General features: G+C 37.2%; 1 protein-coding gene across 1 annotated transcript; it reads left to right on the top strand.

Annotated features, from left to right (window-relative positions):
• Window positions 1-186: 186 nt before the first annotated feature.
• On the top strand, window positions 187-18529 carry LOC145999875 (cardiolipin synthase (CMP-forming)-like). Its single transcript, XM_083137144.1, has 7 exons — window positions 187-346; window positions 3099-3658; window positions 6407-6544; window positions 8658-8787; window positions 12172-12257; window positions 15912-16072; window positions 18237-18529. Exons 2-7 carry the CDS (start codon window positions 3128-3130, stop codon window positions 18325-18327), a joined length of 1137 nt encoding a protein of 378 aa, XP_082993270.1. The 5' UTR covers window positions 187-346; window positions 3099-3127; the 3' UTR covers window positions 18328-18529.
• The last annotated feature ends 5434 nt before the right edge of the window (window positions 18530-23963 follow it).

The raw sequence follows: 23963 nt of genomic DNA, 5'->3' as shown, positions 1-23963 counted from the left end.
CAGTACGACAATTTTAAGAGCACAGTTCATTCCTTATGATTATTCGTGATCTGATCTTTGTTATTATTATTATTCTCAAGTACTCGAATTATTTAATATTCATACTTCATATTCAACCTGAAGATTGTGTTTTTGTACCTGCGAAGGATCAGGCAACGCTGATGCATGACTGGCCGCATCCATGTTTCTTGCAGAACACATGATAAATGATAATCCCGGTTATGTTTGTGCACCTGTTCAACTAGTTTTGAGTTTCAGATAAGCATCGGATTCGTCAGAAATAATAAACATGCCTCGTTATAGTACCGAGGAGTGTATTAAAATAAGCTGAGGCTGACTTACAGAGGTAAATTCAAGTACTGTAAAAACTGAACGCGGCATTTGTACTTTCCCCCTTGTATTGGTTCAATATTGCCTATTACGAAAGAAAGCTCATAATACGACAAATGAATCATTCATAAATTACTCCAGAATGCAGTCTAGATTCACTAAAGTGTGAAGTGCTCTTGCAAGGCTTTATTGCATCCAGAAAGTTTGGGGTTATCTTGTGCAAGGGTCAATATATAATGTCTATATTGCTTCTCTTAATGGATGTGCGACGGATATACCTACACCTTATCTCAAGATATCTGACATAACCAACAAAAGTGTAACAATTGTCACGTATAAAGTACTCGCACAGTTGCATGAGCTTCAGAATGGGAAAAATCACATTTCACAGTTTTACTAAGGTCTGTCTCTACACGAAGTTTAGAAAGTGTTCTAAAATACTGGAAACTATTTTAGAAGGAAATTTGAAACTTGGAGAAACTAATTAGCACAGCTTCACTAAGTATTATTCACCAGATTCAAGTAGCTTCTTGAACACCCGCAGCGTGCACCCATTTTTTTGGTATACCTTCATCTCAGACACTGAGAACTGGTATATTTTCAACAGGGCTCAAAGGCTATTTCATGCTTGAGACCAGATATTATGTGATCAGTTGGAAGCTTTTATGTACATTATTTTGAAGCTAAGACCCCTAAACGTATCCATCTAATCTTACAACAAGTATTTAAGGACATAATTCCCCTTCACACTTTGTGTCATTTGACGTAATAGTAGCAGCAGTCTATATCCAAGATAAAAGTAAGCAGTCGCTATTAGCAGACAAATAGCTACACATGTAGAAGTAGAGAAGGGGAAATCATTCGCCAGAAAGCATGCAGTACGTAATCAGTAAGCCTCTGAAGTATGTGGTAACATAAATAGAAATTAAATAACGTAAAAATGCATTCGTACCATGATTAATTCATAATTAAAGAATCAGAGTGATTATCATCATCAGGTGATATAGCTACCTTTTGTGCTATTTTCACTGGGTCTCATGATTTGTCAAAGTTTGGATTTCTTTTACAAGACATTCACATTCTCTTTTGAAAAAATTAATCAGGCAGAAATTATCACAGTATTGTGTGTAGGTGCCATAGTTTGGTTAATTGCTCTCTATAATAAAAATAATACTCATCTTTATTTTCCCATTTTGTGCTTTCACAATATGTGAAATATAACAACATATGTACTTAAATAAAAAATGCTGGTGAAAATACGGTATGAATTTACAATACCGGAAGTATCTCCAATTGCTTTCAAATTCGGCATACTCACTAATTTTGGCCTCGTAATCGCGAATCTGCAGTTAAAAATTGGCGGTTACGTCTAGAAATTGAAAAATAACCTTGTCAATTACCACTATGATTCTCCATACAGTAACATGGAAACTATATGAAGACATCTTCCTTTCCGCACAACAGTCTTGCTACCAACGTTGCTCAAGTGTTGTGCAATAAGTGAGAGCGTTGATTTGCATGTGAGAAAATGGCATCTTGCGTAAAGGTGGAAAACAGGTTTGCCCCACGAACCATTCACGGTAAGGTTAGGTTAGGCAAGCATAGTAAAAATTAAGGGTCATCATAAACATAGTTTTGAAACGCTAATCATTGCCAAAAATAGTTGTTTTCTTCATAAATCAAGTGTGTTTATTCCGTTCACGGACCCACTTTTTTCGACTTATTTTGCAATTTCTAGACCTGACCGGCAAATTTTAACCGCAGATTCGTGATTACGAGGCCAAAATTAGTGAGTATGCCGAATTTGAAAGGAATTGAAGATACTTCCGGTATTGTAAATTAGCTCCGAAAATAGCTCAAACTGATAGTCACACCACCTGGTGAAAGTCCCAAGTATGCATGTAGCCTAGTATGAGTTCCAATTGTGCAATGCCCAACCTCCATGGCTGAGTGGTTAGTACAGGACACTACGACACCAGGGGTCCCGGGTTCGAATCCCAGCCTGGACATTGATAGTTGTCGTGAATGTCCCTTCATCAATTTCACCATATCATCACTCATTCTCATTGCTGTGATTAGCCAAAAGTGGCAGAAAGGGTATGCTAAATACCAAAAATCCAATCAAACCAATTGAGCAATGATTTTTTACCAGTGAATGGTATATTGGGAATGAATATGGAAGTAAGTTTAAAGTTTTTAGAATTTAATTTTCACCTTTTGAAATTACAAAAAAATAAAAACATTCATGCATAAGTTGTTTTTTTTTCCTGTGAAAATGAACATTCAAACCTAACCTAAAGGTAAAGTTGCTCTTGCATCATATGGCAGTGTGTCATGGAGGCACATTTATGGGGTTTTGAGGGTGCCCCACACATTCTCGATCTCTGCCATTTTGGAGGTGATGTGATCAGCACCAGCTTCAGCCACCTTTACCTCTGAGGGTTGCACCCAGGTATCCATTGATTTGAGGCTGGGTGAGCTCTAGAGCCACTTTATGCAGGGACAAGGCCAGAAAAATTCAAACCGTAGATCACCCACCCTGGGAATCCAACCCGGGTCTCCTGTGTGGCAGTCAGACACTCTGACACTAGACATGTAGCAACATAACCTAACCTATTCAGGTAAGCGTATGGGAGTATTATGCACGGGGAAGTTGAACCAGAATTTAAATCTCGATTACTTATGCTGCAACGTCCACATCTGCACCAAATTCATTATTATGGTGTCCTAGATTATATCTAATGGCTTCAGTTGCTAATTTCTTGCAGTTTGGTGGTGTTAATAGTGGACTGCCCGTATGTTCATCTTCTACAATAAAATGTCCACTCTCAGATCAAAATCTGGTCTGTTGAGACTTGCAAGAGGGATGTGCATGTTTGCCACAGAGTTGACCTCCCTCGAAGGAAGGAACAGTGTGATGAGATGGCAGACACACTGGTGGCTCCCGACGCCTATTGCCTCGAAACCTTTCCGCCACCCCAGTGAAGTGTGTGTCATCATGAAGACCGTGTCGAGTGAGTTCCTAGCTTACTGCAGAATGAACAGGTACATCGTGCATGCTTGCAGCCTGCAGAGGTTGAGGTTGATAGAGCGTGGCTCGTCCAACTTTATCCACATAAGATGCCGTCGGATGTTTAGCAGTGACAATGAGGAGACGGGGACACAGTCGCAAGTGAAGAAGAAGCATTTGTTGGGAGACATGTTGCAGCAGAGGACGGAGAGGTTGCGGCAGACTGAAGAGAGGATTAAGCGAACTGGACGGACTGTCCTGAAAGACTTTAAAGAAGCGAAGGAGAAAATGAAGGAAAGGATGGAAGGAATAATTGAGGTATGCACCACTATTGATAAACATAAAAAGAGGTTTAATGATACCCAGAATAGGTCTGAATTCATGTATCAATTGAAACGGTGAAAACTGATTTTGGGGCATTCCAGTGTTACACGTGTGACATTTTACACACAAAATTTCAGGTGCTAGATATGAGATTGGATTAAAATATTGATAATGAACTGATTTCATAGAATTATGAAGTATTTTGTGGTGTCTGCTGATGAATGAATATAAAACAAACTGGCATAGGTTAAATGCGAAAAAAGCATTAACAAAAGTGTGTTATGTGTCTGACGCTTTAAAAATACACAAAATTTTGACTTCTGAAGCATATAGGTTGCAGATGCTAGTAACTTTTATTGGTGAAATATGCAAATTATATGCATTCACAAACATCTAAACCTTAATGCAATTAAAACAGTAATAATGTCCATATTAATTCATTTGTTATTTGTGTGGAGTAGGACCACGTTTTATGGAATCATCCTGTTGGATAATCCAATGAGTATGACTTTTCTATCATTATTTGTTATAGAGCAATTCCAGAGGTAACAGACTGACACTTTATTATATTTTATTTATTTGTATATGATTCATGAAGAATATAACCCAGGACATTTACAAATAGTAACCAATCTTTCTTTTTACATAGCAAAATTTCTTCCAATGTGTTCTTCCAACACTACATAAAAATAAATTGGTAACAGACTGACACAATTGACAACATATGAATCTGGATGTTCTCAATCAAAGTTTGTGGAATAGTATTTCACGAGGTAATGTTTTTACACACAAATGTTAGTGTTTAGAAACACATGTATTGTATATTTGCAATCATAAGATGGTAATATAGTAAAACCTCATTAATCCGGACATGCAAAAGAAAAAATAAAAGAAAAATGCAAGGTTTTAAATGTGGCTAGAATTCAACAAGAGAACTTCCCAAAGAAAAAGGCAGTCAACCACTGATGAAATTCTGTTTACCCGCAGACTGTACTGTACAGTAGGCTCGCGATTAACCGAGGGAGTGGTTGGAAAACATCGTGCTTCATAACACACACCCTGTTTGTTTATTGAGTCAAGTCACTGTCGGCGCTGCACGTGTTCGTTGCATTGTCAGTGTATCCGATTGTTACGGTGGTTTTTAAGTCTGTGTAGGCCTATTCTAAGCGGAAAAAGTAATCTTCTCATTTATGTTGTACTAGTAATAAATAATTACTATACAGTTTTAAGTGTTGTTTCGTCATTTACGACCTATTAGCACATTATCTCTGTATTATCCAAGTTTTTCCGTATCCAAGGTAATCTCTGTCCCAATTAGCTCGTATAATCGTGAGTCTACTGTGCTGTATAGTGTATTTAGCCCTATGCCCTTTAAATGCACCATAATAAACTTGTTTTGTTGCTATAAATGGAGTTTTAATCCACTTTGTACTGTTCTTTTAGGTTATTTCAGTTAATCCGGACTTTCGTTAAACCGGTCAACTTATCCCCTCCAATAGTTCAGATTAACGAGGTTTTACTGTACTATTGAGCCTTGTTTCCATATAAACACACTACAGGTGCTGACCAAGGCAGTTTTATTGTAAACTAATGACACTTGGCACGTTACGTTTCCACCCTATATCAGGGTCTTCTTCAGACGGAGAACTAAACTAAACTGATTAGATAGAAACGTAACATGTAAAGTGTTTTTAGTTTATGATCTAAAGATGTCCTTTATAAAAAATGTACAGCACATTGCTCTTCACTGATATATACTTTTGATCATCAAGGTTGAATTTTTTCTAGATTTGCTCTGTGGCACACGTAGCTGTAAGAAAGTTGGCTTTTAAGAATGATGTTGGAATGATCACAATAGCACTGTCAATCACTTACAGGTTAATTTGGCTTGTGTTAGATAACAGTGGAAGATCTTTCAGAATTTTTTTTTTACTTATGATACTTAGGCAGTATTCAGTTGCTGGCTGATTAACATGATACAGGGTGCGGCAAAAAGATCTGATGGTTTGTAAGTAGAAATACAACTTCAAAACCTAAGCCTTTGTTGTAAACATTTTTTTTTACTGCCTGTTAAATGGTACATGTACCCCAATCTCTTGAATACATAACCATGTACAAATGTTGTTTAATATGTTCGTTATTTTTACTTACAAACCATCAGATCTTTTTGCCACACCCTGTACAAACTAAAAGGCCGCGGTGGCTCAGTCGGTAACGCGTCTGACTACCATGCTCAAGGTCCCGGGTTCGATCCCCGGCCGGTTCAAATCCGGGAACTTTTCTAACGGTGAAAGCGGCCCCGGCGCCCACCCAGCGTCGAATAACATGGGTACCTGGGGGAAACCCTGGGGGGTAAAGGCGGTCAGGGGCGTGATGCTGATCACATCACCCCCACTCACGACCGGATCAAGAAAGTGTGGGGCGTTACCCCCACACCCCCTATACGCCTTCATGGCGTGGTGCTATGCACAGGGGAACACTTTACCTTTTACCTTGTACAAACTAAATTGGACAGTATCAATTGTCTCTTATTTCTGTATTTTAATTTTAAGATGAGTTCTGAATAATACGTGCCATTCTATTTCCTGGTAGTGCAGGTGTGAAACTTTTAAAGATCTGAATTTTACTTTTCCATGTCGAGTATTTTGTATTTGTTCTTGTAGAATGCAGACATAAATATATAAGTATGATAAACAGACAAAATAAATCAAGGTCTGTTGTATTTATATTTTTCAATTTCAGAGAGAAAATGTCCTGACTATTCCGAATATACTGTGCGTGACTCGGATGCTTCTCACTCCGTACGTGGGCTACCTTATTCTCCACACAGATTTTGACTTGGCACTGGGAATTTTTGCATTTGCTGGTGTCACTGATATGGTATGCAAATTATTGTTGTCACATATAATATAGTATGTTTTTTGTTTTTTTATCTGGTAACTTCATCTTGTTTTGAAAGTCACGGACCCCTGACTTTAATCCCTTATAATGTTAATACTAGGATAGATATTCACATAAGGTTTTCTGCATTATGAAGCTTCTATTGCAAAATTTTAGAAAGTACTTTGGTATCCAGTTTATTAAATAAGGGAAACCTAGGAATTAATTAGTGGCTCAAATCATTTTTTACAATGCCAATTTTGGGGCAGAATAGAAATCAGATTGGTGCCATGCTAATCTGTGGTTTGCAACTGATAGTCATGTTCAGCACTAAATGGGTTTGGAAATGGCAATTTTATGGGCAAAGTGAAAAAGTAATATTATAGTGGCTCATAATATTGGTTGGCAACACTGACAGTCCAGAATTTTGACGGTAGATTCAGGCAACAGTTACCCAAGCACTGACCATACAACCACAATCGTAATTTTGTCTTGAAATGTCACCTCCGAAAGATTCTTAATTGCACCTGGCTACTCTGGTTTGTCTTTCCTACACTCCATTCAAACAGTTGTGGTATTGCAGAAGACTTCTGGCAACACCTTGCTCACCAGCATAATCTAAGTAGTGTTGCCAGGTGTATCGAAATTTACTGCCAAATTAAGATATTTAAAACTTGGTTCACTCCATGTGGCAATGTCTTAACATAATAAAAGTTAGGCCACAACTTCCATAGGAATAACACGTTCTCTGCCAGGGTGGTTTCACCAATTCATTCCTCTTGCACCAAAGTGGTTATTGAACTTTATTTTGCAAATTCGAAAAGTTCTGCTTTTTTCCTGTACAAAATAGAAGAGCCAAACACTATTATGTGCACTTGACTCCCCACACCTTGTCAGTCATGCCGTATGCTCATCATTGTTATACTTGTGACCGACGCCACCCTAGGAACAACAAAGTCAAGCCACATGTTTCGGTCATAATGAGCAACATGGTGCGATGGGTGTGCACCAGTTTCAGTCATTATGACCGACCTGGCAGAGAATGTGTTAACCTTCACATTTTACATGTAGCACTACAGTGATTTTAACCTTCCTAATGGATACCTACTTTTTGCTGCAGTTTCAGGGTGTAATGTTCCTGTTCATAATATAACCCTGAAGAAGCCAAGTAAACTATGCAAAATACAGGGTTACAAACTTCATGATGTGACATTTATTATATTAAAATTGTTATTTATAATTTTCCATGCAGTTGTGTGATCAGCACTTGGGTCCATGTTTCCTGTGTCAATCAAAATTTTGAACTTGTAGTGTTGGTAACTCAGAGTATATGCCTCTTTTCACTTCACCAATAATATTGTTAGTTCCAAACCCCTAAGATATTCCACATGAGCATTATTAGTAACTTGCCACAGATTAGCATGGTATGAGTCACAACACTTTGAATTGTAATCCTGCAAATAATAATAATCTTTTTCCTGTCTTGAAAATAATTCTCTCTGACTTGCCTCCTTAATTAATTTCTGGACCTCTGTGTATGGAATAAGTTCAGAATGTAGGTATTTTTTAACAAAACATATACCAAGTGGCAAGACTCGAAGATGCAGAGAACCTGGTGTAATTATGATGCATGGTTTCATGTTATTCTTGATGAAAGTTGGGTTACACGTACTTTGAAACACCCTGTCTTTTAAATAGATATATTTGTTCTTTTCATAAATAGGGATCTAATTTCTGATCGTGGAATGTTTTTTTTTTTACTGTTTATAGAGGAAGACTAGGGCAATACACATAGAAATGTATTTGAATGTAGGTTTCAAGAAAGTAATTTGCATCCCCTTAAAATCATCAAATTTTATTGAGAAATATTAAGAAAAATTGCCCCAATATTGGAATTAAATTAATTGTGTACATTTATGCAATGGTTAGAAAATAACTATAGTAACCTCACTGGACATGTTGACAACCCTGATTGAAATATAAATTATTATACAGCTGTTGTCCAAATCTGAACTCATTATTTTGTTCTCCCTTACATTTTTCTGGTCATATAGTTCTTACTTGTAACAGTGATAGAGAATCTATGGTAATTATTACATTTTAAATTTTCTAGTTGGATGGTTGGATAGCAAGAAACTTCGAAAACCAGTCATCGAAAATGGGAAGTTTTCTGGATCCCATGGCTGATAAAATCCTTGTGGGAACACTTTTCATCTGCCTAACTTATGTTGGCCTTATTCCAGGTATGATTGAAATTGTATGTTGTGCACACAGCTTCATATGTTGCGTATGTGTTACTGAGACTGGACCATGTCACCTCGATCTGTTGATTTTGCATGCTTTTTCACGGATTGGAAGGACTCTTGTTGCTTTGGTCTGATGCAAACATAGCTGATGTTTCTGAAATATTACACGAGTCAAATGAGAACCTTAAAATTCCAATAAAAATTGTAGGGCAGACTGCATACACGTTCATATTTACTATGTGCAAATTACTCACAAGATTAACAATATAAATTACAATTTTACTTACGTTTTTTGCGAGTATAATACGTTTTCTTCAATTACGAAGTTTCGAGAGATAACTTCTCTCTTCTTCAGGCGCGAGGCTTCGAAAGAGCAAGATTTTGAACTAGATATGACGTAATCAGGAGGGGAGAAATTATGAACAAAAGACAGCCGGTTCGACTGCTTCCACATTCGCAAGGGAAGCTCGTTGCAGATAACTTGACTGTGAAATAGTGAACGGTTTTTAGACTTTTAAAGGTTTTTAGTTTTTAAAAATTCATGCAGGAGGACAAATAAGTTTGTATTATAGGTTTTAACTTTGGTAAACCATGGCTTTAAAGGACGTAAATTTTCAGTGCATAATCGATCATCCTATACTTTTTCCCCGCTCGCATTTCACCTAACCCTTAATCCTGATGATTATGGAAGAAATATTTTGACGAAGCTATGACTTTATGAATTGCTTATAAAACACCGAAACCTGAAGAAGAGAGAAGTTATCTCTCGAAAGTTCGTAATTGAAGAAAACGTATTATACTCGCAAGAAACGTAAGTAAAATTGTAATTTATATTGAGACTGCATACAGCTCAAATTTACGTGAGGTATCAACTGTTATTTATGAAACTACCTCAAGGCTGCACTTATCAAGTGAGCTTCAAAATGCCAGTTTAGTTATTTTAAAGATGGTGTCTCCTATGCACACTTGCACCAGTGAAGTGTGAATGCTTGCCCTCTGTCAGCCTAAAACTTACAGAAATTTGTCGGCAGATGGGTGGAAAAGCCTTCGCAGTGACTCATAGGTGAGACTGCACGTGGACCCCAAAGACTTATTCTTCTTAAGGTATACAGGCACTTACTCAAAGTTGAACATATATGTAGATCAGGAGTAGGTCTGCTGAAGTGCAGCAAACTTGTGCAACCCTACATACAGAAATCTACTATATAAGAAACAAAAATAAATTTGTTTTCATTTGATTCTCCATTGCATTTAAAAGCATGGTTATTATTTAAATTATTTAATTATTAAAAATCTATATAATGAGACTGCTTCATTGTAACCTTCGTTCTGTTTCCCATGGCCACACTACATGTAATCACCTTAATCACGCCTGTGTATAAAGCAAAAGTAATAATCCTGTGCTTATTATATTAAAGCTTATGCAGCTAATCTACATGGCAGAGTGGTTAGCACACCATGTTACACCAGGGGTCTCGGGTTGGAATCCCAGCTTGGGCCAGGCTTTGTGAGTGTCCCTTCATCAATTTCTGATCGCCACTCATCCTCATCTTTGCGATTGGCCAAAAGTAGCCAATTTTCATTTTGGATCCTTGTCTTAGTGATTCAGACATAATTGCAGACAAGGCAAAATGTCCACCACGTGCCATCATTTCACTAAGAAGCTGGAGTCCAGTTTAGGCATGTACTTACTTTTTTCAGTTCCTCAAGCTTTGGCCACATCATGTGGCTTCTTCAGGAGTTAAGACAAGAATAGAAAAATTTTAAAACTCATCTTACCTTCCTATGTTTTAAACTTTGACTATTCTTGTCTTAACTCCTGAAGAAGCCACGTGATTTTAACACTGCAGTTAATCAGGTTTTACATATTTTCCTAACATCCTCTTGCATTTTCATCTTTCAAGTGTGTTGTTAGTAGAAATACAGTATGTAACATTCTTATTCGTACACACAGATTTTCAAAGAAAATGCTTTAGTATCTGAAAGGAAATACATTCTTTTGAAATTGTTTCTTTACAATTCAATAACTAATATCATTACGAACATAAAATCTTACCCAAATTCTGTATAACCAATGACAATAATAAATTAAATGAAACAGAAAGAGAAACATGCCATTTTTGTACAACTTTTATATTCATACACTTAATAATATGAAAGAAAAAAGTATATTCAGAGCAAATTGACTGACAGTTCTAATACTTTGATGCGCATCCTTTGGGTTTAATTACTGCTTGACACCTGTTCTTAATAGAATTAACCAGTTTACGACATGTTTCAGAGCTTATTTTATTCCACTCGGCTTGCACAACAGTTTTCAACTCTTGTTTGGACTTGACGCCTGCTTTATGGACTCGCCTCTTCAAAATTGCCCATAAATTCTCAATGGGATTTAAGTCTGGACTTTGAGCTGGTGTTTGTAGTAGTTTGAGCACATTGCATATTAGCCAATTCATGTTAACTCGCACCTTATGCTTACTGTCATTGTCTTGTTGGAATCTGTAGATAGGCGGCATGTCCATTTTTTGGGCACTCTGCTTTACATTGTTCTTCAATATATCCAAATAGACATGCATCCATGATACCATCAATAAACTGGATGGTACCAACATCTTTGGACGACATACAGCCCCAAATCATTAATGACCCACCACCGTGTTTAACTGTTGGAACTGTGTTAATGTGATCATTGTCTTTATTTGCTCCAGACCCTATTTATCCCATCTGACCCATATATAGTAATCTTGGACTCGTCTGACCATATGACACTATCCCAAAATTCCTCTCTAAATTTGTTTACTATGGATTGAACTGTGGAGTGTGATTTATTGGCTGTTTGTTCAATTGTTCGTAACGAATAACGTCTAAGGGACAAATTTATAATAACATCCTTCAGATTGGAATTAAGTTCCTTCACCTTGCCCATTTCGAACATGCTGATAGATAGACGATAGGCCTACAATAATACCTACACCAGCATTCCGTTTGATGGGGAGCGGGCCTGCATGTTAAAACTTGTTACGAAGTTGCAGACTGCACAAAATTGCCCGAATAGCGGTGGCGCTGTATGCGAGTAAGATTGAAACTCTTGCCTGTACAAATAACAATGTTGCATGAAACAGCATGTTTTTATCTTTTCACAGAAATTATATGCTCTGTTTATACACTTTGAACATAACATTTTTATTGATATTTTTTGGTGAAACCTTCATTAACATTAATTTCCAGGTACATATGAAAATGATTATATTTACTAGTAGATATGACATTTTCCCTCGGAAATTCTATTTGTACAATAACAATGTTACATACTGTATTTATTTTACACTATATATAATGGAGGCAAAATGTTGATTACAGAATATTATTTTTCTTTTCCAGTTCCTCTCACAGGCCTCATAGTTGCCAGAGATGCCGTCCTTGTAGCTGCGGGGTTTTACATCCGGTACAAGTCTCTTCCTGCACCTGTAAGTGAAGATTTATTTCTATCTTTGTATTTGTAAATAACATTTTACTTACTTACTTAATCCATCCTCTTCTACCTTGCGGTGTAGAGGTTGTAAATAACATACCAGTGTTAAATTGTGTTCCAAAAACTATTTAAATATTTTTCTCTGCTAAGGGGAGAACAATACTAATATATTGTGTCTGGATACAGTCTCTTAGATTTTATTCTCTCATAGTATGAGTATATACTGGCTGGTAATTTTAATTATAACCATCTTGAAACAGTATGGACATATAAACTATAATACCGTATAACCACTTACGATAAACATGCTGTACATTTAGTGTAGATTGAATTTTGTAAGCATAAAAATTGTAGAGGTGCAAAAAATTTCAAGCATACCCACAGTTTCCTACTTCAAAGACTGATCTAGTGTCTTTCTCAACTTGACTTCAAATATTACTATTGTTAGCAACATCACTACCTTTGAACAAATAGATTTAGCTGTACTGACTCATCTGAAAACTAATTTCTAATCGCCTCCCTTACAGCAAGTTCGTTAATGGAAGTTTCCATGCTTTTTTTAATATAGTGAGTACAGTATGTGTTAGTTCTGTTAGGGCGTCTGACTGCCATGCAAGAAACCTAACGGGGGAGAACCGGGATTTTTCCACCTGTTAAAGTGGCTCCGGCTCCCACCCAGCATTTTACAAAGTGGGTACCTGGAGGAAATTCCTGAGGGTAAAGGTGGCCAGGGGCATGGTGCTGATCACGTCACCCCTGCCTTTGGCTGTGATGAAGAAAGTGTAGGGCCCTAACTCCACACCCCTTATACGCCTTCATGGGGTGGTGCAAGGCACAGGGGCACACTTTACTTTTCTTTTTTACTTTACAGTATGTGTTTCTTAATGTTTTGTTTGTCTGTTATTACGATAAATGAAAAGAGAAGTGAGATACAGACAGTGAGACTAAATATCGAGAAGACAATTCAGTTAATCTATCTCGCTAATCAATCACTTTGATAAATGCCCTCGGTTAAATATGAAGTCTTGATTAGCACATCGTTTTATGTATATACCTATCAGAATTCAAATTAATGTTATAGCACAGTAGGAAGCTACATATATATGTTGAAAAGGAATACCAGCTTACATATGCTGAGGAATAGCGTTTATGTTCAAACAATTGTAATCATTTTTATGCAAATTATATTGATAAAAAACAAGGAAAAACAAAAGTTACAACAGAATCAAATTATGCATTTGTTAACAAGAACATTTATAAGATATAAATGTTATTTATATGAAGACAATATTTCTTTATTATCTCCTTTTGAGGTAGAGTAAGTCTTTTCCTTATATTTTAGCATGCATTAGTTCTACATCTGAGTATACTCAATATGTCAATTTCTTCAACCAGATTTACAAGATGGCTTCCATTCTTCAATTTTTAAAACTCCACATATGGTTAATTCGCATCCAAAATGCAGAAGATATTTTTCTCACTTTGAGTCTTATTTCTCAAAACATCCATGTGAGGTAATGCATTATTCATCTACTAGCTTGATAATGCAGATGCAAGCAGATAATAATTTCGTGCTTGACACTTTTCACAAGTTCCAAATCTTTTTAAAGATTATGCCATTATAAAAGCATTTTCAAGATTCTGTTATGAGCAAAAATGTCTCTATATAGTTTAAACAAACTACTAAAGATTAACTTGCAAAGTATAATCTTTCAAAATATCAAGAGTTATACAAATATCAATCCTTCACCAATAGCCACATTTTTACTTTTCCTCCATACATCATGAGATTATTCAAAAGTCACAGACAACTAGTATCAGAGAAACTAGTTCAAGAAAGATTTTTAGCATGTGTTATATTCAATTGTTTTTTTTAAATATTTTTATCAATAAGTGCTTAACAGCTTGAATGTTTGTAAAGTAAATGTGGAGCGAATTTACAATATAGAGAAAGTCTCCAATTGTGTTAATTTTCGGTATACTAACTAATTTTGACCTCCTAATCACGAATCTGTTGAAAGAAACCGGGGGTCACGTATGAAAATTTGAAAAAAGGCCGATTGAATTTTTATATATATAGGTGTATATGCGTAGTTTTAAGAACAAAAATGTAATATCCTGTCATTGTGTCTAACCACGCCGTTGTTTTACAAGAAAATGATTTATGATGTTCAATTCTAGTACGATCCCTATTTATTCGATGAATTTAGGGGTGAAATGAGTGCTAATGGAACCTAACCTAACAGGCCTAACCTAACCTTGTGTTAATGGTTCGTGGGGCTACCCGTGGATGGTTTTTGGGGCTAACATGAATGGTTTGTGGGGCTACCTGTGGATGGTTTCTGGGGCTAACGTCAATGGTTTGTGGGGCTACCCGTGGATGGTTTTTGGTGCTAACAAACAATTTTTCATCAAAATGTAGAATTTCCAGACGTGACCCCCGGTTTTTTACAACAGATTAGTGATTAGGAGGCCAAAATTAGTTAGTATACCGAAAATTAACGAAATTGGAGACTTTCTCTATATTGTACATTCTAGCCGTAAATGTACATATTTGCTCTGTTGCACCTATTTTGCCATATATATCACAATATACTTATCTAGTGATTACAATTACCATTTTTTGAATGTTGATACAACATGTCAAGAATGACATCATATTATACATTGAACAATTTTAAAGAGTTGACCTATGTATATAAACCTTGATGTCTATGCAAATGTACACAATTTTAATAAAATTAATTATAAATTTGAGTGTATCTTCTCTTGCTAGTCTGAAAGAACACATATGATTGAAGATATTTGTTTTTCAAATTGTCAGTAAAAAATAACTGTTATGAATATGAATTCAAAATATTGCACAATTTAATAATTTTGTCATGATATATGAATTGGCTGTTTTGAACATCATATTTAATAAAATTAGTTTTAAATAGTAATTTCAGACACTTAATTGCATTATATGAATACATTTTGAACAATCATATGACCAAAATTATTATAACTTTTGCACAAATGTGGAACTCTGAACTTAGCCTAACCAATTTCAAATGTTATTATGAGAATGTATTAATTTTATTGTCATACTGTATCATGTGTATCACTAAATCAGAATAATATACATGCCATTATAAATTTTTGCATTGTTAGCTGAATTCTAAAATCTGCAGTGATATGATAGAGTGGGCCATATATTAGAATGTATTGCATACTTATTCATGATGTTACTAGTAGAGTTGTCTTTAGGAGGGCTTCTCCAGCGCTAGAATTAATTTACTTTTAATCCAGTCTTGTATTAATTAATAAATTAATAATTTTGAAATGTGTAGTGTTATCTTAGTTGGATTCATGGCCTTCCTAGCCAATACTTGTGGGAAAAAATGCTCGCTTCTGAATAAAAGAGTCTGATGCCTGAATTATTTTAAGTTTTGTCCACTCATGACTTCAGTAGAACCTTTCATTTATGTTGTCAGAGGACCAAGGTGTAAATGTTTACAATGCACGAAAAATGTAAAATCTGGGAAAATTTTACAAAAAGGTTTCTTCTTTGAAGCTTCAAAGAATGAATGTATTACATGGAAAAGTGTAATAACAGAGATAATAAAATTAGAATTCCACTGTATGTATGTGATTTGTTTTTCCACAGAGGACTCTCAGCAGATACTTCGATGTGACCCATGCAACTGTCCAGTTGGCTCCGACTTTCGTAAGCAAAGTGAACACGGCAGTCCAGCTAGTCTTGCTAGCTACGACCCTTGCAGCTCCTGTGTTTTCGTTTGTGGACCACCCTGCCCTGCAGACCATGTGGTGAGTTCTCATGACATACAGTGTCCGTCAAAAAATGTATACATTCTTTAACTGAGATGGTATCTGCGTATTGTTTTTAGAGTTGCATTGAATTATCTGCGAAACATGTAGTATGGTGTTTTGTCAACATATGTCGGTACCCATATCGCTCTCTTGACTAACACGTGACGTATGATAGTAAATGAAAATGGCTGCTGCACGCCTGACGTTTGGGGAACGGAAGCTAATTCTAAAGTGGTGGTTCAAGTTTGAAAATGTCGCTGAAGTTCAGTGTGTGTGGGGGCGTGAGTTTGCAACACAATCTCCATCCAACATACTTGATAATGAAAGGACTTTGTGATTAGTTTGAGACGTATGGTACTATTTGTGATGTGCACAAGGGAAAATCAGCAAGACCTCGTACAGCTACAAGTCCTGCTTCTTCGGCTATGGTCTTAGAAAAGTTTGCACCGTCGCCTCAGAAGTCTGCTACACAGTGTGCTCGTGAGACAGGGGTTAGCAGTGCAAGTGACTACGCATTCTGAAAGCCTCCAAGTGGAAATTATACATACCAAGATTAATGCACACATTAAATGAGGATGATCCTGATCGCCGCATGGAGTTCTGCGAATGGTTTCAGCGTATGGCAGGTGAGGGTGAAGATTTTGACGATGATTGTGTGGTCTGATGAGGCCCAATTCAAACTAAACAGTACAGTGAATCGTCATAATTGTGTTTACTGGGCACCAGAAAATCCTCATGTTCATGTCAACAAGGCAGTCAATCTCCCGGGGGTGACTGTCTGGTGTGGACTGTCATCTAGGGGTTTAATAGCACCCTTCTTCTTTGAAGGTACAGTTACTGGTGCCAGGTATCTGGAAATGCTACGCACATTAATTTTGCCAGCTACACACGAACTTAATGGAAACAGTGAGTTTTTCTACCAACAAGACGGGGCACCCCCACACTACCACCAAGGTGTGCGGGCTTTTCCACACAAGAATCTGCCAGGACACTCGATACGACGAATAGGTGCATTTGAGTTCCCACCACGTTCACCAGATTTAACACCTTGAAGGATGTTGTGTATTGCAGGGAACCACCTACGCTGGATGCCCTTCGTGAAGAAATTTCAGCAGCATGTGCAGAAATCCCCGTGGACACATTGACCAACGTTGTTTAAGCAACCATTCGCCGTTGTGGACATTGACCAACGTTGTTTAAGCAACCATTCGCCGTTGTGGTATGTGTCTGGCCGCTAACGGCAGCCATTTTGAACACCTCAAGTAACTTAACATGAAGGTGCAGGATGATTGTATTAAACCTGTGAACAGATGCAGAAAGCTTGTATTAAACCTCTGATATGTAATTTAGTTCAATACTAACACACAATAAAGAATTAGTGTTTGTTAAATTGTGTTTACATTTTTTTGTGTGTCTGTCTTGTGGTAGGATCTTTTGTGTATATTTATTTTTGTAAAATACCATGTGTGTCAAATTATAATATTAACACATCATTACCATCAGGGTACAATTTACCTCCTCTTCAGGAAAATTCCCTTGCTTAATACTTGTATATGACTTGCTTCTTTTGTTGTTATTAAGTCTTATTATAGGACCACATGAGACCTGGGGTGGTTGACTTCAGGTAGAAAATTTTCTGGTGAAGTCCCTAGATGGAGCAGCTCTGGAGATAACCTAGCCTCTATTAATACCTGATGAGGAGATGTTAAGGTGGCCAGAGCATGCTGCTGATCACTTCACCTCCATGTTGCTTCATATGCCTTCAGGGCATGTTGCAGTGTGCAGGAGGAACTTTTTCCTTATATGACGTCTAAATACAAAGTTAGAATTATATATCGTCACATGAGATCCAGAGGAACGTAACTCCAAAAATGCAGTTTTAAGTTTTATTTAACGTGCCTTCTCTGAAGAGATTTATTTGGATCAGATTGGCATATCTCCACATGTAATCCCTAGCTGAAAAGTGGAGTTGCGTATCTCCAGTCTACTGACTTCTTTTTAGAGTCAGACATATTTCTAGGAATACATTATTCCCTCTCTCCTGTAAATTTGGGTTACGTCCATCTGGTTCTCACATCATGATATGATGTCTAAAAGAAGTATTGAGCTTAAATCCTGTAAAACTTCTGGAGTATAAAATGTGTTTCACTTATTCTTGCAGGTATGTGACAGCTTCAACCACTCTGATCTCCGGTTTGAGCTACGTGTTCTCCAAAAACACCTACCACTACCTGAAGAGTAAGAAAGACTGACAAGCAGAAGAGGCTGGGGTGAATGTAGACGTGACAGCCAAGAACTGTAAGAATAGCAGATAACCCCCACATTGTACAAACATGTACATTAATTTTAAGACTGTAATTTGTGAATCATGATGAAATGTGGTGTACACATTGTAAATAGATTTAATACATTTGCCAACAATACCTATTGATTTAAGTTGTTCAGAATTTTTTTTTGCTATGGTCTTAGTAGATAATGATTTTATTGTGAACATATAAAAGTCAATTGTTTTACCTGTATTAATACCTCAAGAATTTCACCACATCATGTTGCTTTTAAGGAGGATTTCAGCAGAGTTAAAACTATGAGTTAATTTTTTATTAAAAGCTATAAAACAGGTAAAAGTTGTGTTAAAATAGGCTGCCCTGTAAAGATGATTCCTTCTTCCTGTAACAAGGTGAGAGTCTTGAGGTAGTAAATACAGATACGTGTCAGAGACTTTTTAGGTGGCACGTGGCTTTATTGAGATTTTTCATTGTCAGGTTAGTGTGCGCTTAGCTTATAAAATAGTTCCTATAGAATCGAATGCATGTTGAAGTACAACCATATGTGGGTTTCTGAATGATGTCCTTAGCAATTCCCCCAGAACTTTCATTTTTTGTGATGCTTGTGAAATATGTACGTAAACGAAACTGGAAGTTCCCATGTCAACATATATTTTGCCTTCAGTGTGCCTCCAGAACTATTAGATGAACTTTCTTGAACACACGGGATCTTAAATGATATTAACACGGTTAAGCCTTGTTTCCATGTTAATAAAACATTAAAATGCTGACCAAGGCAAACTTTTATAGTATAAAAATAAATATTAAAATGTAACGTAAAACCTAAAAAACGTAAGACCCTGTTAGAGGGTGGAAATGTTACGTTTTTATGTATATTTTTATACTATAAAAGTGTGCCTTGGTCAGCATTGTAATGTTTTATTAAATGTGTATCAGGTTGGCAAGATGGGGTTCTCATTTAGAAATGGATTAATCAGACCTTATCTCTATGTACAACACGAACTGTGATATTCCTTAAGAAGAATTAAACACACCCACAACAGACTTATGGTAACAATGCTATCCTAGGACTATGCAAAATGTCCTGCCTCGGAGAGTTTCTTCTCCTCTCCTCAAGTGAGGAGCCATGGTGAGCTAGTTGGTAAGGCTTCTGACTGCCATGCAGGATACCTGGGTTCGTTTCCCAACGTGGATGATCTAAGGTTGGAATTTTTCCAGCCTTGCCCCTGCATTAAGTAAACCTGAGGTTCACCCAGCCTCAAATAAATGGGTACCTTGGGGGTTAAGTTTGAGAATGGTGCTGATCACACCATCCAAAATGGCTGAGATTGAGAATGTATATGATCCTACCCCAACATTCCCTAAATGTGCATCCATGGCAAGGTACAATATGCAAGGGGAAGCCTCCTACTTCACCTCCTCTTGAGGAGAAGGGTCCTTCCCATATTGATGATGAAAATGTTTGTGTATAGTAACTGATAATGTATGAGTTGAATACAAAAAGACACATTGAGTTTCCTTCTTGTGGTGGCGCCATTGTTTAAGCTTGTGAATGGAGAGGGAAAGAAATATACGAGGGTAAGTCAAAAATTATCTACACTTTTTCCACAACTTGTCTCAGGTTGGCCGCAGTGCCTTCAGCGCTTGTGTGCTACAAGGTTGTACTTTTGTGGTCATGTGGTTGAGGTTTGATCTTAATCGCTCCATATTTCTTACTTTTGTTACAGTGTAAGCATGGCCACTCTACTGGCAGTGTGCACCAAGGAAGAACAGCGATCAGTAATCCAATTTCTCTGGTCTCAAGAAGTCTCGGGGGTTGAAATTCATCCCAGCCTTTCAGTACAATACAGGGACAGCGCTTTACTGCGTATAATTGTGTATGAGTGGATCGAGAGGTTTAAAAATGGCCGGACAAGCGGGAAACACAAAGTGGGAGCAGGACACCCATCAACCTTCACCACTGACAGGAAGATTCAACAAGCTCAAGAGATGATTCTGACAAACCGATGGAATCGATGATTACCCATTATCCGAAGCGATTATTCTGACATAATCAGATGTACTGAAAGCCTGCGATGAATTTCAGCCCCTGATACACCTTCAGACCAGAGAAATCGGATCACTGATTGCTGTGTTTCCTTGGTGCACACCGCCAGTGGAGCGGCCATGTTTATACTGTAACAAAAGGAAGAAAAATGGAGCGATTAAGATCAAACCCCAGCCACATGACCACAAAATTACAAACTTGTAGCACACACGCGCTGAAGGCAGTGCGGCCAACCTGAGAAAAGGTGTGGCAAAAGTGTAGATAATTTTTGACTTCCCCTCGTAGTTGGGCAGAATGCTTTGCAAAAGATACACTCAGGGGCATAGCTAGGTTATTCAGTTTTGGGGGTCCAAATCTGAAAATCGTTCCCATAAAACTATTAGCAGAAACAAAACAAAAAATATATATATATATACACAGGTAATGGACAAAAATATGGAAATACCACGATATCGGAACGAGTGAAATCAATGCAATTTTTCCACTTGAAATCAAATGCGGTGCGACATTCGTTTGTTTTGAATCATGAGATAGGACCCTGTCGAACAGGTAGGAGTCTACAGTTGTGCTGTAGACAGCATGCAGTGCAGTTGATACTGAATCATGTTCGAGCTGACAGTGTTTCAAAAAGGCCAAATTGTTGGTGCCCGCCTTCCAGGGGCCTCTGTTACCAAAGTAGCCATGTTGTTTGGCATATCGGGATAGTATCCAAGGTCGTGACGGTGTATAGTGTTCAATGAGCATGCAGGCAAGGTTTCGCATCTTCCCTGACCGCCACCATCGCTGGACATCAATATCATAAACCATGAAGAATGGTCCAGGATCCCCTTATCCACCATCCAGGACTTACATTTGTCCATTGTCCTTGGAGACTGCAGGCCATTTTTGCGTTTCCTACAAAGGGTGATAGCCAGATGTTACAGGAATTGACACTGGATGGCATGAGCTGTCCTGTACGTGGAGAAAATAATAATAATCCACTGGGACATGCCATGTGCCCATTTTCCACCAAACCTCTAATTTCTAAACACTTTGTGAAATATGAGATGGAATAAATCTGAATAATCAAAGTAAACACTAAAAACTTCCAAAAATATTTCATTGTTTATTTCTGAATCCTAGTCTGCTAACGCTGAAAATTATTGTGATGAAACAAGTGGAAAATATCAGTAAGTTTTGATCTTCGAGATAGAGAAAAGTAATTTTAACTTTATTTAGGATCTTTCTGTAAGAATAGTAATCATAAGAGTCAGTGCGTTGTGAATCAACTTGGTGTAATGGTTATTGTGTGTACTGAAACTTCACATCCCAAGTGTGACAACTTTTTTTTTTTTTGGTTTAATAATTCATGGTGCTTTACAAATCAAAGTAGGGAATAAGACTGGATATGCATAGACTTACTTGAATTGAAAGCAAAATTAGAATTTTTTCCTGTTAAGAAATCCATTTGTAAATTTGTACTATAATTGCTGAATAAAACTTCAGCTAATAATAATAGTGTATCCATGATTGTTTACACAGTATCACACATCCCCAGACCTTAATATTAGGCTTATATAATACAATTATTTTCTGGATTGGAAGTTGTTTTTTTTTTAGCTCTGGTGGTTCAGCTGTATATTGCGTAATTAATCTCTATCAGTCTATACAGGGATTTGTTGGATTTCAGAACACCCTATTTTCCAAAGTATTGCACATAGGATAATGATTGATAACATGAAAAGAACCGGAAACTCACAGTTTCCATGTGACACACACCAGGTGGCAGCACAGATGCAGTGCCATTACAAAATGACAATGATTCAAGAAAAAGAGTTTCTGTGGTGGAATAAGCAAGGTGTTCATCTGTTACTGCAGTGCAACATGCTTTCAGAAAGAGTACCAAAAAGAACTGTCAGGTCATCAGAGCATTCTGCGGTAGTATCGGCAGTTAAAGGACACTGGTTCTATTTATTTATTGAGAAAATTCCAGATACAGCACAGGTGGCCATTTTACACTGAAATTGTCAACAAGGAGAAATCAATAATAATAATTAACAAAAAAAATAAGTAAAAGATGGCACTATGTGATATTAATTACAAGTATTTCTTCTGACAGAAGACCAAAAGGCAAACTCGGAGGAAAATATATCAATATTAGAGGGGAGATCATTGTATCGTGCTGCAAGTCTATAAAAGAGAGTTTTTTTTTTAATTTCTAGTCTAGGTTTTTTTGTATAAAATAATCTTGTGTTGCGTGCATAGGTACTCGAAAGTGGAATTCCTCAAGAAGTGTGTTGCAGCGGATTTTGCCATTCACAATTTTGTATAAATAACTGAAATCATTCTGCAAACGTCGCTGATAAGCACTTTGTAAGTTTAGAAAAGACAAGAGATGCGGAGATGAAAAATTGCATAATGAGGGAACCCTGTGACGGACTATAGCTAGGAAGAAGTGAAAGACTGAATCGATTCTATAGAGATGAGTGGGACATGCCATGGACCAGACGGGAGAGCAGTATTCTATTATTGGGGAAATGAATGATTTGAAGTACAAGGTGAGGGCTGAGATGTCACTAATTTCAGTGACACGGTAGAGTAAACCTAAGAGACGCATGGCCTTTTTTGTGGTGCATAAAATATGTTCCTCAAATGTGAGCTTTTAGTCGAAAACAATGCCTAGTTCTTTGTGAGAGGATACTGCTTTGATGATATTGCCAGAGATTGAGTAAGATGACAGATTCTCCTTGAGAGAGATAGTGAGAGTAGTACACTTGTCAGGATGTAATGTAAGGTCCCATGTCAGGTACCAGGAAGTAAATGTTATGTCATTCTGAAGAAGATGAGTATCATCGGAAGTAGAGATTTCTCTGAAAATTTTACAGTCATCTGCAAAAAGAAGATAATTACTAGAGGGAGCTGTGAGATGGTCGGCAAGGTCATCGACGACTAATATGAACAAGAGAGGTCCTAGAACACTACCCCGTGGAACCCCAGAGAGGACAGGAAGAAAGTTAGAAACAGTTCCTGGAAGAACTACACGTTGTTGGCGATCACTAAGATAATCTGTGAGAAGGGTTAGAAATTTGCCATGAATGTTGAATCTATTGCATAATTTGTGAATCAGAAGACGATGACTAACAGTATCAAAGGCTTTCGCCAGATCAAAATATATTACATCTAACTGTGAATTATTTGAAATGCATTTCATAGCATGCGAGAGTAAAACAGACAGGTTTGTAAGACAGGAGCTACCAGGAAGAAAACCATGTTGCTTAGAGCTTAAGTACGGAGAAACAAATTTGTACAGTCTTTCTTTGATTACTTTTTCACAGATGATGGACAGAGGAGAGAGTAAGGAGATTGGTCTGTAAGATGAAACAAGATTTTTGTTACCACTCTTGTGAATCGGTGTGATGTTAGCTTGTTTCCAAGCGTGAGGAAAGATGCCTTCCGAAAAACATCTGTTCAAGAGAATGGAAAGGGGATAGCACAGGGATTGCACAGTTTTCCTGAGGAACATGGTGTTGATATCGTCCGGTCCTAGGGCACGGTGAGCTGAAAGAGACGACAATAG

The sequence above is a fragment of the Lepisma saccharinum genome, chromosome 16, assembly GCF_977018435.1.
Source record: "Lepisma saccharinum chromosome 16, izLepSacc3.1, whole genome shotgun sequence".
In the NCBI taxonomy this organism is placed as follows: Eukaryota; Metazoa; Arthropoda; class Insecta; order Zygentoma; family Lepismatidae; genus Lepisma; species Lepisma saccharinum.
Note: the sequence above shows the minus strand (reverse complement) of the source record. Positions and strands in the feature narration are given on the sequence as shown.

What these genes read in the sequence shown, in the direction of transcription:
- LOC145999875 (XM_083137144.1), top strand. Translation starts at nt 3,128, where the DNA reads ATGTTCATCTTCTACAATAAAATGTCCACTCTCAGATCAAAATCTGGT. An exon ending in TTGCTGGTGTCACTGATATG is followed by an intron (nt 6,545 to 8,657) that starts GTATGCAAATTA and finishes TAAATTTTCTAG; the next exon opens with TTGGATGGTTGGATAGCAAG. An exon ending in CCTGCCCTGCAGACCATGTG is followed by an intron (nt 16,073 to 18,236) that starts GTGAGTTCTCAT and finishes TTATTCTTGCAG; the next exon opens with GTATGTGACAGCTTCAACCA.